Below are 13,173 nucleotides of genomic sequence, written 5' to 3' on the forward strand. Positions count from 1 at the left end.
ACAGTGACCTTTGACCAACCTCTCAAGGCTAATGAGAGATATGCAGTGTCCTCTCAGAATATCCCAAAGCATTTCCAAGATACTAAGGTACCTAATAATGAGCAATAAATGCGAGTCTTGTAGGAACACCTACTAACCATGAATGAATAAAAGAAAATTGTTCTTCGACCTCAAAGTGTATCCTACTCATATGTACAGTGTGAAAGATATTAACAGCTAAGAGCAATGTTTAAAAAAAATATAGTGGGTGCCACTTGGTAAAATTTGGAATCATAGAGCAAGAAGCCTACCATGTACACCTTTACCTCAAGCATGCTGTGTAATTTTTTACATCCTGATACCAGGAAGGTTAACAGGAGGCAAACAAAATGATTTCTTGGAAATTGATGGTTTCCGTTATGAATAGGAATCTAAGAATGCAGATTTTAACCCCCAACTACCCCCCCATGCCCATCACTAAAGCTGGGAGACTTTATTATATCTGAGAGGGCTTCAGGATTGTGAAGTAGTGTAGCAGGACAATATACACAAATATATCTTATGCAAACTTCTCAATACCAGCATTAAACTGAAAAGCTCTTCATTGAGGGAGTGGCCTTGGGAATTCTTAACATTATCTTCAAATCACAAAGTATATTAGGCAAAACACCAAAGGAAACTCACTGCTGATTACCATCCCTAAGCTATTGCATCATTAGCTCTCCACATTAACCACCATTTGGAAGCAACACCACTACACAGAAGAGTGAAGAAGGTTCTCTAATAAATGACTCCACTTCAATAACTGTCATCCAGATCCCTTGGTAGTATTACTACTCAAGAACTGGCAAAGATATATGTATATACACATATTCCTTTGACTTTATTCACTATTAAAACATCATCCGATTAGCAGTACTAGTTGTGTGATGGGTGCAAAGAGGCCATAAGGAGACACAGACTATGTGAATGGTAGAGTGAATATAATATAGAAAAATGGCAGGGCATCAACTTTGAATAGGAGAAAAGCAGAACATTTTTAAATGGTGCTGGTGTTCAGAGAGACCTGGGTTACCTTAAATATAAAAAATCCATTTAAAATTAACATGCAGATAAAACAAACATTACATTGGCCATGAGTGCAAGAAGAATGAAGGAGTAAAAACACCTCATTCCAATTATATTGGGAACTGGTAAAATTCCACCTGGAATGGTGTCTACAAGCCTACTCTCCCAATCAAGGAAGGATATTCTTGCAACAAAAGATTCACTACATTGACTTCTGAAATGGATGGATTCTCCAACTAAATTTGGCAGCCAGAACCGATACTCCCTAGAGTTCAGATCTCCGAAAAACATAAGATTCTCATGGGCTTGACAGGGATGATGCTTCCACAAATTGTGGTGTCCCAGAACTATGGAAACTAGGGATCACAGTCCCAACGGAGTCAGACATTTAGGACTGAGACAAAGAGATTCTGTGTCTAGTCTGCACTGAATTATTGGAATCCTCAAAGGAGAAGGGCTGGGGATACTCAGTTGCCGAGTACATTTCAGTTACGAAAAGTTAAGAGCAGGAAATGGCATGAGATAGCACATCAGCCTTCATCACTTTGGGGCCTATTGCTTATTCCTGCTTCCTATGTGTATTTTCCATCCTTTCCTTCCTATGAAAATGGGTTTTGATATTCAATTGCCCTTTCTCTTGCCAATAGTCTTTCAATTTGTACAGCCCATTTTAATGGTGCCTAGAATGTGTGTTACATTTCCTATTTATTTTATTTAGAGATTCAGCATGGAACAGGACCTTCCAGTGCACCAAACTGCGCCAGCCAGCAATCCACTGATTTAACCCCGGTCTAATGACAGGACAATTTACAATGAATAATTAACCTACTAACCAGCACATCTTTGGGAGGTGGCAGGAAACCAGAACACCCCGAGGAAACTCATGAACACGGGAATCCAGGTTCAAAAAGTTTAGATTTCTGATAAATTTGACAACTGATCTGTTCACCTGCCAATATAGATTTGTCCCAGAGAGACCTAACTCATGAAATGTTCTTAAATTTGGGGAAGGCTAATTTCAATTATCATCAGACAGGATCTCTCAAAGGTTGATTGGAGAAGCTCGTTGCAGGTAAAGGGACATCTGCTAAGTAAGACGAAAAGAAATTGGGGCCAGCATATTTCTGTTATACTGAAAGGCAAGGCTGGCAAGATAAAGGGAACCTTGGTTGATGAGGGATATTAAAGATCTTATCAGATAAAAGGTGGTGGCTTATGTCAGGTATAGGTGGAAGAGATTAAACAAATTCCTTGGAGAATATACAGGATGTAGGAGTGCATTTAAGAAGGAAGTTAGGAGGATAAAAGAGGGGTATGAATCTCCTTAACAGATAAGATGAAAGAAGGTCCTTAAAGATATTGCTAGTATATTAAGAGTAAAAAGGAAAAGTGTAGGGTCCCTTAAGAATCAGGTAATCTATAATTTTGAAATGAATATGAATATCTGTATTTACCATGGAGGAGGACATGGAAGCTAGTGAGTTCAAGGGAGGGAACAGTAATATTTTGGAACATATCAACATTAAGATGTCAGAGATGTTGGAATTCTGAAGCACATAAAGGTGGACAAATCGCTGGAGGGATTGGGCTGACCAGATGTAACCCAGGATGTTATAGGAAGTAAGGGAGGAGATTGCTGACAGCATTTTAAAAAATTTTGTTAGCCACAGGCAAGGTAGTAGAATACTGAAGGATAGCTAAAGCTCTGCCTTTATTTAAGGGCAGTAAGAATAAGCTTACATCAGGGCTTAAGTCTGGTGCCATCAGCATTGGTCATATGATCTCTTATTAACCAAAGCCAACAGCATAACACAAGGTTTCCTGGAGCTGCAGACTGGAATCCATTGAGAGCTTGACAATTTCATCATTGCAGTAATTGCTATCTGTTAAGAAGCCAACAAATGGTGTCAGATGGACCACTCCTATACATTTTTCTGTAGATTCCTATCCACTATGCATCATAATAGCTTTCCTACACACAAAGCTGACTAAAGGATCCAATAGGATTCCACTCACCGTCTGAAGCAAGTTTTCACATAGTGTTTTTGCCGATGCCAAACCTTCTGGTTTAGGATGACTGTAGAAACAAAAAGGTTATAGCTTTCTACATAAAGAAAAACAGAATAGACACTGAATATTTACTTTGCTTAAGCCTGGCTTCACAGTTTCTAATGTGGCAACAATCACCCAGGGTAGTACACAAAAGGCAGTGTAGTTTTATGAACTACTACAGCAAATGAAATTTCCTAATGGCTACTGACAAAAAAAAAGACTTCCTAAGAGATGCCACAAAAGATTCTACAAATAAGTTTTATTTTCGGAAATGCATTCCATGCCTTTGGTATGTGAATGCAGTAGAAAACTACACATGCAAGGCATTACGAAGAACAGAAAGATAAACTTCCAGGAAAGCTTTCAGGTAGGAGGTGAATGCTAGCCAGGTCATGCTTACACTTGGAGAACAAAAGACTTGGGATTTTATTAAAGCTACATAGACAAGCAATCTCTAATTTCCCACGCAAAAGATGATTTGATGTCACCATAAGGTGACAGATAAGGGAGGTGCAGATTCAAAATCTAGTTCCAGCAAAAGAAACATGATGCTACTACAGTCTGTTCAACTGCTTTTAGTAATCAATATGGTGGGTAAATGAGGTTGTATGTGGAGAAGACTGAAAAGTTAGCTAAATTTCTAAACTCTGCTCAATAATCATCCATCACCACCCCCCCCCATCCACCCCCAATATATGCATATATTGAGCATGAAAGCACCAGGCTCCGATGTAATTATTTCACTTCCAACCTATTGATCACTGCCCTGGCTTGCAAATCCTAACAAGGTCTCCTCAGAGTAAAACTGCCAGCATCAGCTACGTACAGTGGCATGCAAAAGTTTGGGCACCCCGGTCAAAATTTCCGTTACTGTGAATAGTTAAGTGAGTAGAAGATGAACTGATATCCAAAAGTCTTAAAGTTAAAGATTAAACATTCTTTTCAACATTTTAAGCAAGATAGTATATTATAGTGCTGCCAGGATAATCAAGGACACGACCCACCCAACCAACACACTTTTCGTCCCTCTTCCCTCCGGGAGAAGGCTCAGGAGCTTCAAGACTTGTATGGCCAGATTTAGGAACAGCTTCTTTCCAACTGTGATAAGACCACTGAACGGATCCTGACCCGGATCTGGGCCGTACCCTCCAAGTATCCGGACCTGCCTCTTGGTTTTTTTTGCACTACCTTACTTTCCATTTTTCTATTTTCTATTTATGATTTATAATTTAAATTTTTAATATTTACTAATTTTTACTATTTTTAATATTTTAATATTTGTAATCCAAGGAATGGGAAGCGCAGAATCAAATATCGCTGTGATGATTGTACGCTCTAGTATCAATTGTTTGGCGACAATAAAGTATAAACTATATTATTTTTGTTTTGTACAATTTTAGAGGGGAAAAAAAAGGAAAGGAACACCATGCAAAAGTTTGGACACCCCAAGAGATTTGAGCTCTCAGATAACTTTTACCAAGTTCTCCAACCTTAATTAGCTTGTTAGGGTTGTTAACACTTATTCACAGTCATCGTTAGGAAAGGCCAGGTGATGCAAATTTCAGAGCTTCAATAATACCCTGACTCCTCAAACCTTGTCCCAACAATCAGCAGCCATGGGCTCCTCTAAGCAACTGCCTAGCACTCTGAAAATTAAAATAAATGATGCCCACAAAGCAGGAGACGGCTATAAGAAGATAGCAAAGCGTTTTCAGGTAGCTGTTTCCTCAGTTCATAAAGTAATTAAGAAATGGTAGTTAACAGGAACAGTGGAGGTCAAGTTGAGGTCTGGAAGATCAAGAAAACTTTCCAAGAGAACTGCTCATAGGTTTGCTAGAAAGGCAAATCAAAACGCCCGTTTGACTGCAAAAGACCTTCAGCAAGATTTAGCAGACTCTGGAGTGATGGTGCACTGTTCTACTGTGCAGCGACACCTGCATAAATATGACCTTCATGGAAGAGTCATCAGAAGAAAACCTTTCCTGCGTCCTCACCACAAAATTCAGCGTCAGAAGTTTGCAAACGAACATCTAAGCAAGCCTCACACATAAAAAATGCTGGTGAACGCAGCAGGCCAGGCAGCACATATAGGAAGAAGTACAGTGGATGTTTCGGGCCGACACCCTTCGTCAGGACTAACTGAAAGAAGAGGTAGAAAGAGATTTGGCCTGCTGCGTTCACCAGCATTTTTTATGTGTGTTGCTTGAATTCTAGCGTCTGCAGATTTCCTCGTGTTTGTGTATCTAAACAAGCCTGATGCATTTTGGAAACAAGTCCTGTGGACTGATGAAGTTAAATAGAACTTCTTGGCTGCAATGAGCAAAGGTATGTTTGGAGAAAAAAGGGTGCAGAATTTCATGAAAAGAACACCTCTCCAACTGTTAAGCACGGGGGGCGGGGGGGTGGATCAATCATGCTTTGGGCTTGTGTTGTAGCCAGTGGCACAGGGAACATTTACTGGTAGAGGGAATAATGAATTCAATTAAATACCAGCAAATTCTGGAAGCAAACATCACACCATCTGTAAAAAAGCTGAAGATGAAAAGAGGATGGCTTCTACAACAGGATAATGATCCTAAACACACCTCAAAATCCCCAATGGACTACCTCAAGAGGTACAAGTTGAAGGTTTTGCCGCAGCCCTCACTGTCCCCTGACCTAAACATCATCGAAAATCTGTGGATAGGCCTCAAAAGAGCAGTACATGCAAGACGGCCCAAGAATCTCACAGAACTAGAAGCCTTTTGCAAGGAAGAATGGGCAAAAATCCCCCAAACAAGAATTGAAAGACTCTTAGCTGGCTACAGAAAGCGTTTACAAGCTGTGATACTTGCCAAAGGGGGTGTTACTAAGTACAGACCATGCAGGGTGCCCAAACTTTTGCTTCAGGCCCTTTTCCTTTTTTGTTATTTTCAAACTGTAAAAAATGGAAATAAAAAAGTAATCTTGCTTAAAATATTAAAGAAATGTGTCATCTTTAACTTTATGCCTTTTGGAAATCAGATCATCTTTTACTCGCTTAGCTATTCACAGTAACAAAAATTTTGGCCAGGGATGCCCAAACTTTTGCATGCCCCTGTAACATTTTCACAAATAACAAACATAGTTTCCAGACTATGCCCTATAAAGTGTTAACAAATCCATATCATGGTTTACATGCTTATATATTCATGCACAGGTCTAAACTGATTTGGGTCATTTGCAAGTGGGTGAATGCAGTATTCACCCACCAAAAAAAAACAATAGGTGATCCATAGAAACACTCAATAAAATGCTACCATATTCAGATATTCATGCCAATTTTCACAAAATTCCCATTGGTTTTATTAAGAAATAATGTTCCTTGCAACGTTTTTTTATTCAGTTCATGGGATAGATCATTGATTGCAAGGCCAGCATTTATTGCTCATCCCTAAATGCCTTTTCTGAAGAGAAGTGTATCAACGTTTTGAACCTCTGCCGTCCTTGTGGTGAAGGTACCCAACAGTGCATGTGTGGTAGAGAATGCCAAGGATTTTGACTCTTGAGTGATTAGGGAAAGGCACAACAGCATGATTTAAGGGCAACTATCTGCTGGTGGAACTGATGATATCTGCTGCCTGTAGGCAGTAGTGACTATAGGTTTGCAAGCTGCTGCCAAACAAACTTTACCAAGTTACAGCAGAGCATCTCATAGACAGTACACACTGCAGTGATGGCCGAAGCAAATGTTTACAGTGACAAATGGGATACCAAGTAAGCACCATAACTTGCCCTGCAGAGTGACAAGCTCCACGCAAGTTACTCCTTAACTATTAAATGTTAAAACAGTACAACTAAGTGAGAACAGAATAACTGTACTCTCAGAAATTCATTTTTAGGAATTTTTGCTTATATATTTCAGAAAAACTTACGTGATATAAATGTACATTGGTTCAAATGCCTCCCTTCCAGATGTTGGCTCAATGAACCCTGACCCTTTGCCCCGCAGATGAACTTTGGCTCCTGTTTCATTCTGAATATGCTGCAGAAATGATCCACCTGGGCCCTCCACTTTTTCTTTTGCATTGAAATTTGGAGGAGCATGCTCTAAACCTACAAAGATTTTGTCCTGAACAAAATGCATCTGCAATGGAAAACAAAAAAGTATAGATTTCAACATAATAATTAAGGTGAGCACAAAGTAAACTAAGCTGCTCCAATCTCTTTATTCTGAACGACCAAGCTAAAGCATCAAAATATTATTCATATTTAGCAAATTTCTTTCATTTTTTGTTTAGGGACCAGAAATATTCCAACGTAAAAATGCCCTCCAGTAGAGAAAACTAATTAAAGGTTACCCAGATGAATGTAATGGAAAAAGGTGTGTTTGAAATCACCTTTCCGTTAGCATTGCACTGGGACTTAATCAAGCACTTAAGTTTATCAGTTTAAATGTTATTGCAATAAATGTGTTCTGATAAAATATACTGTAGTGTCAGAGAAAGAATATAAAAACAATTCTTACATAAATACAAAAAGGACTTGTCCCATCCAAATCCCAGCATATGATCAATATTTGATTTTCTACCTCTATACGATCTACTTTTTAAAATATATTGTTTTTTATCCAGACACCCCTCACAAAGTCAGTATTTATGATTCATCCCACTTTGTTCTGGCGGTGTTCTGGGAGTCAATTTCTCAAACCACTGAAATTGTGAATATATTCACATAGTATTGTTGAGTAGGAAGTTCCAGAATTTAGAGCCAACAAGAAAGAAGCAATATAAAGTGTTTTCCAAGTCTCGGTGATGTGGTGGTATTCTCATTCATCTGTTCACTTGCCTTTTATGCTAGAAATCACAGGTTTCAGATGCGCCAAGTGCTCATGAATGTTTTGAAAGATGGATGAAGTACCCATAAGCTGCTTTGTTGAGTGGTTTCAACTTCTTGCATTATGTCATGCCTTGTAGATGCTGACTAGGCTTTGGCAAGTCATTTGTGTAGCATACCCAACCTCTAAACTGCTTACAATGCTCACATGTCTGGACTGGTTGGGTTTTTAGACCACGGTGATATTGTGAATACTGATGGGAGGGAGTGGGGATGGGAAGAGGGGAAACAGGGCAGTTGGAGTGTGATAGTGCTGTCAATGAATGTTAAAAGTAGGTGACCGATCCAGTTTGTCTAGGTCTTGCTGCATGCAGGCATGTACTGCCTCCTCTACAGACAAACTGCAAAAAGTATTGAAAATTTTCATTGATTGCACAGCCCCACTCCTCATCTTACATCAGAAAGCCATTGAAAGGAAAGGATGCTTGGTCTCATTGGACACTGCCCTGAGAAAACTCCTGCAGTGATGTCCTGTGGGTGGTGTGACGGACCGCTAACAACAGCAACCATCTTCCTTTGTACAAGGTCTGCTCCTAACCATGCAAGTGTTTTGCTCTTTATGGCTATTGCCTTTAGTTTGATCAGGGCGCGTTGATTCCACAGACAAAGACTGTCAAATAATCAAGGACATTTACTCTCACTTCACCACTCTCTGTGAGGAATTCTGGAGCAGCATGATCTTGATGAAACCCAAACTGAGCATCAGTGAGTAGGTTACAGGGAAGTCAGTGCCACTTGTCAATAACACCATACATCACTTTGACAATGATGGAATGGTATTTTTGGAGGTAAGGTCACATCTGAATTTTCCACTTTGCTGAATTGATGCCAGTTTTAAAACCAAGGTTAGTACTAATTGGAGTCAACACTGCTGACTCCCTGAACCTTTCCAATTGTCTCAGTGCTAACACTTTCCCATTCTTAGTGCTTCATCCTGCCGAGTGGGTCAGCACATCCAAGAACAGTGAACTTAAAAGTATCATTATGAGAGTGAGACTTTATTAGGCTGCTATTTAAATGGCCTGAGAATCAGTTCTCGCAATTCAGACATAAGTTTGCCAGGAGCTGGTTACATCTTTGTCAAACACAAACTGATGCTGATGTCACTGTCAGATGGTGTCTGGTTATTCCAATTTTTCAACTTGGTAGTTTCGTATAAATAAGTCACGTAGGAGACCGTCTCACTAACAATGAAAAGGGCCAAACAAACATTTTTCTCAAGGTCTGGAATCACACAGCCAGATCAGCCAAGGACGATAAATTTCTTCCACAAGTAGACATGAATGAACCATATGAGATTTCATAACAATGTAATACTCCATTAGCAGTCATGCCATTACCTTTTATTAGTTATTATCTGAATTTAGAGCCCTGAATCACATTAATCATAGATTATTGCTGCAAGTCTCTGGACTACAAGTTGCATCAGAACTACTTGCTGAACTTTCAATCCTACTCCAAAGCCACAGAAGAAAGTGAAAAGTAACTTAGATTAACTAAGGTGGTCATTCAAAAAAAATTCTTGGGCTTTGATATAAGCTAAATTTTGAATTCATCAGATCAATTTAAAAATAGGATTTATATACATTTTCACTAATGCAAACAATCAATATTTAAAGGATAAATTCCAAATACAATAAACAGTTGATCAGAGTTCAAAGCAGAGTGGTACAGTAAATTCAAGTGGTGCTTTACTTTTATGACATGCAAGTGTGTCTTTGTGGTATATGACAGCAGCTTCCATTGAGGAAAAGGGAGAACATACATAATTTAACAACACATTCATAAATTTATACCGTAAAATAACGCTTTTCTCTTCCATTTCAATAAAAGAATTTGTTAACTAACAATCCAATACAAAACTAGCCTGAAAAATGTTTACAAGAATAAAGACATATGTAAATTTTGGACTAGATTAGTCATTTGTACTCTTGGCCCTTTATGTTAGTACGAAAATCCAGCTCCAGCCTGGAAAAAACTTCAGCTCATGTGGTGTATGATAGCAATTGGTGCCTCTGTTTCTCAATTCCAGCAACACAGTTTCAATCTTAAATTTCGGTTCTGTCTCTTAATTTGCACATTATTCCCTTGACCACATCTTGCAAAACTTCAGACTCTTCCACATCCCAAAGACGTGTTGTTAAGTTAATCTTCTATTTAAATTGCCCCAAGTACAGATTGGTGGCAGGAGAATTGATGGAAAGTTTGATGGGCATGTGAGAATGAATAAACTTCAGGAGATTAATTGGAACAGCAGGACTGATGGGACTGCTTTGAGAAGAGGCATAGACTCAACAAACCCAGTGGTCTAATTACTGAATAGCAGAATGCCAGGGTCGATCAGACCCCAGCTTTTGTCCCACCTGCACTGGTCCACAGGTCAGATAACCACCTGGAAGTTCTTGATCCATAGCCATCTGGAAGCTTGCTCAGCTGCCTCTGTGACAGTTCTGATGGCTCTTCTTTTTGCAGTCCCCGTAATACCATGGAGAGTAGGTCCTGCAAAAGGAGCAGCCAGCAAAACCTCTACACTCTACCTCTATAGCCTCGCATCATGCCCTCCACCCCTGAATCTGGCCCTGCTCTACCAGCTCTGATATTTAGCCTTGTTAAGCTTTAATGTGTCCTCAATTCAGTCTTCCCAAGGCAGTGTCAATTCTACCATGACCATCTGCTTCAAGGTTTCTGATTATGATGCGATAAAATTAGGGAACTTTAAGAAATATAAACAATTAAAATCTCTCTTAGCTTTAAGTAAATCTAATTTATTAATTTTATAAACTATTGTCATGCTCACAATGAAATAAGTTGTTTCACTTCAATTTTGTGCTACAGTCAAGCATTTAAGTCCAGATGTGTGGTTTTATTCTTCTGCGCCTCTAATAACCATTTTGCAATATAGTTCTAAAACCCCATACAGGTGTCCCCCGCTTTTCGAATGTTCGCTTTACGAAACCTCACTGTTACGAAAGACCTACATTAGTTACCTGTTTTCGCTAACAGAAGGTGTTATCACTGTTATGAAAAAAGCAGCGTGCGATAAAAGGCAGCGCGCGCCCCAAGCAGCCACTCTCCCCCGGATTCGGAACGGCATTCTCACCAGCATTGCTTAAACATGTGCCTGTGAGCAGCCGTTTCCAAGATGAGTTCTCAGGTATCGGAAAAGCCTGAGAGAGCTCATAAGAGTGTTACACTTAGCGTAAAACTAGACATAATTAAGCGTTTCGATCATGGTGAACGAAGCAAGGACAAAGTAAGTTTGGCTTGTGGAAGTTGACGAAGATGATGTTGAAGAGGTTTTGGCATCTCATGACCAAGAACTGATAGATGAAGAGCTGATGCAATTGGAAGAGGAAAGGCTAACAATCAAAACCGAATGCAGTAGTGAACGTGAAGTTGTCCAGGAACTGAATGTGAAGCAACTGCGTGAGATTTTCGCTGCAATGATAAAGTACAAATTTAATTTTGAAACGGTACGTCGGTTTAGGGCATATTTTCAGGATGGTTTGAGTGCTTACAGAGAACTGTGTGATAGAAAAATGCGCAAGCTAAGCAGTCAAGCAAGCCTTGCAATCAGCCACAGCAGACGATGAACCTCGACCTTCGACATTGAGGCAGGCAGACATAGGAGAAGATGACCTGCCTGCCCTAATGGAAACAGACGATGATGAGATGACACCCCAGTGTCCTACCACCCCAACCCCTAGGCCGCGGACAGATACCGATTCGCGGAAATGCAGCGGTAGCCGGGAGGCCCAGATGCAATCGGCAATCGCCTCTGATCTGGGCCGATAATTACATGCCAGGCGGCACCTAATTAATTAGCATGTTTATTTTGGCTTTTTTCTTAAAGATGTGCTGTGTGCCTCCCGGCTACCGCTGCAACCTTGCATTCTTCGTGGATCGGTATCAGTTCACTGCCTGGAGGGTGGGGGCCACTGCACCACCCCAACCTCCGACGACTCAGCCTAACACACCATCATCAGTGTGCTCAGGGCTGTCTTCCTGATTCCCATAAGTGATACTACACTGTACATATATTACTTCCACTTTATATCGGCTGTGTATTTTTACGTGTTATTTGGTATGATTTGGCAGCTTCCCAGCTTAAAGGTTACTGGACAGAGCGTTTTTGCCAACAGCGCTTGCGTGAGATTTTCTGCCGAGAGCGCTTGCGTGAGATTTTCGCTACGCAGAACACTGCAGGCAATGATTGTGGAAAAGTATTTCTACTTTATATAGGCTGTGGATTTATCATATCATTCCTGCTTTTAGTGTTATTTTAGGTTTTGTGTGTTATTTGGCATGATCTGGTAGGTTATTTTTGGGTCTGCGAACACTCACAAATTTTTCCCATTTAAATAAATGGTAATTGCTTCTTCGCTTTACGACATTCTGGCTTACGAACCGTTTCATAGAAACGCTCTACCTAGAGATGGCAGGAGAAACCTGTATATGCCCAACCTTATTAACAAGAGGACACCTCAACTCATTGGAAGCAAAAGGTAAATTTTGTGTAATTATGAACCTTAAAGTTTTCAGAAAGTGTGTTGGGCCATTTGCACACGTTTTTAAATCTTCCCCCAGATTTAGACAAATCTGATAAAATAATACTGTAATACGCTGTTACAATAAATAAACTGCTTCAAAATAAAAAGCAAATATACACTCCAACCCTAACACCAATTTAAGCTAAATTATACATACCCCTGGCTGCAACTGAGGCAAAGTGCTAAATGGAGAGTTATGTGCAGTCATTGGACTGCTTCGTGCAGTAGAGGTGACTACTGGTGGAAGTGGTTGTTTAATGGCTTCTTTTGCTAGTGCTTCACCAATGATCTCTTTGATCCTGTTCACAGCCCCTGAGATAGAGAACAAAAGCTGTAATTTATGCACATTAATTTTGTGGGAAAGTACATCATGTAACTACAAATGAAACAATTCTATGAATGCTTACAAAAGAGTCTTTCCTCCAAATCCAAACAGATGCTATAAAACCTACTGCATTAATAGACAAATGATATGCTGGATTGATTACATTATCACAGAAGTTCATCAGTAGATTTTCATTATTATAAAGCCTGCATTAAGCTGTAACCTGGTAACAAATTCATTACAGCTTTATTTTAAATTACAATAGGAACATGGTGCTCATCTTCAAAAACAGCAGTCTTTCTATTGTTTATGAAATCCTTTAACATCTGAAAAATAAAATATGTT

The 13,173-nt window shown here is 39.6% G+C and overlaps 1 protein-coding gene across 3 annotated transcripts in view; it reads right to left on the reverse strand.

The window, feature by feature from the left end:
• The window catches only part of LOC134347129 (KH homology domain-containing protein 4-like), a 63,733-nt gene that overhangs the window by 17,041 nt on the left and 33,519 nt on the right, over positions 1–13,173 (reverse strand). For all 3 annotated transcript variants that reach the window (XM_063049302.1, XM_063049303.1, XM_063049304.1), the window contains 3 exons: positions 12,661–12,815; positions 6,993–7,204; positions 3,064–3,124 (listed from right to left, as the gene is read on the reverse strand). In XM_063049302.1, coding sequence (XP_062905372.1) covers positions 3,064–3,124; positions 6,993–7,204; positions 12,661–12,815 — 428 coding nt within the window. The remainder of the gene's footprint in view (positions 1–3,063; positions 3,125–6,992; positions 7,205–12,660; positions 12,816–13,173) is intronic.

The sequence above is a fragment of the Mobula hypostoma genome, chromosome 5 (genome assembly GCF_963921235.1).
Source record: "Mobula hypostoma chromosome 5, sMobHyp1.1, whole genome shotgun sequence".
NCBI lineage: Eukaryota > Metazoa > Chordata > Chondrichthyes > Myliobatiformes > Myliobatidae > Mobula > Mobula hypostoma.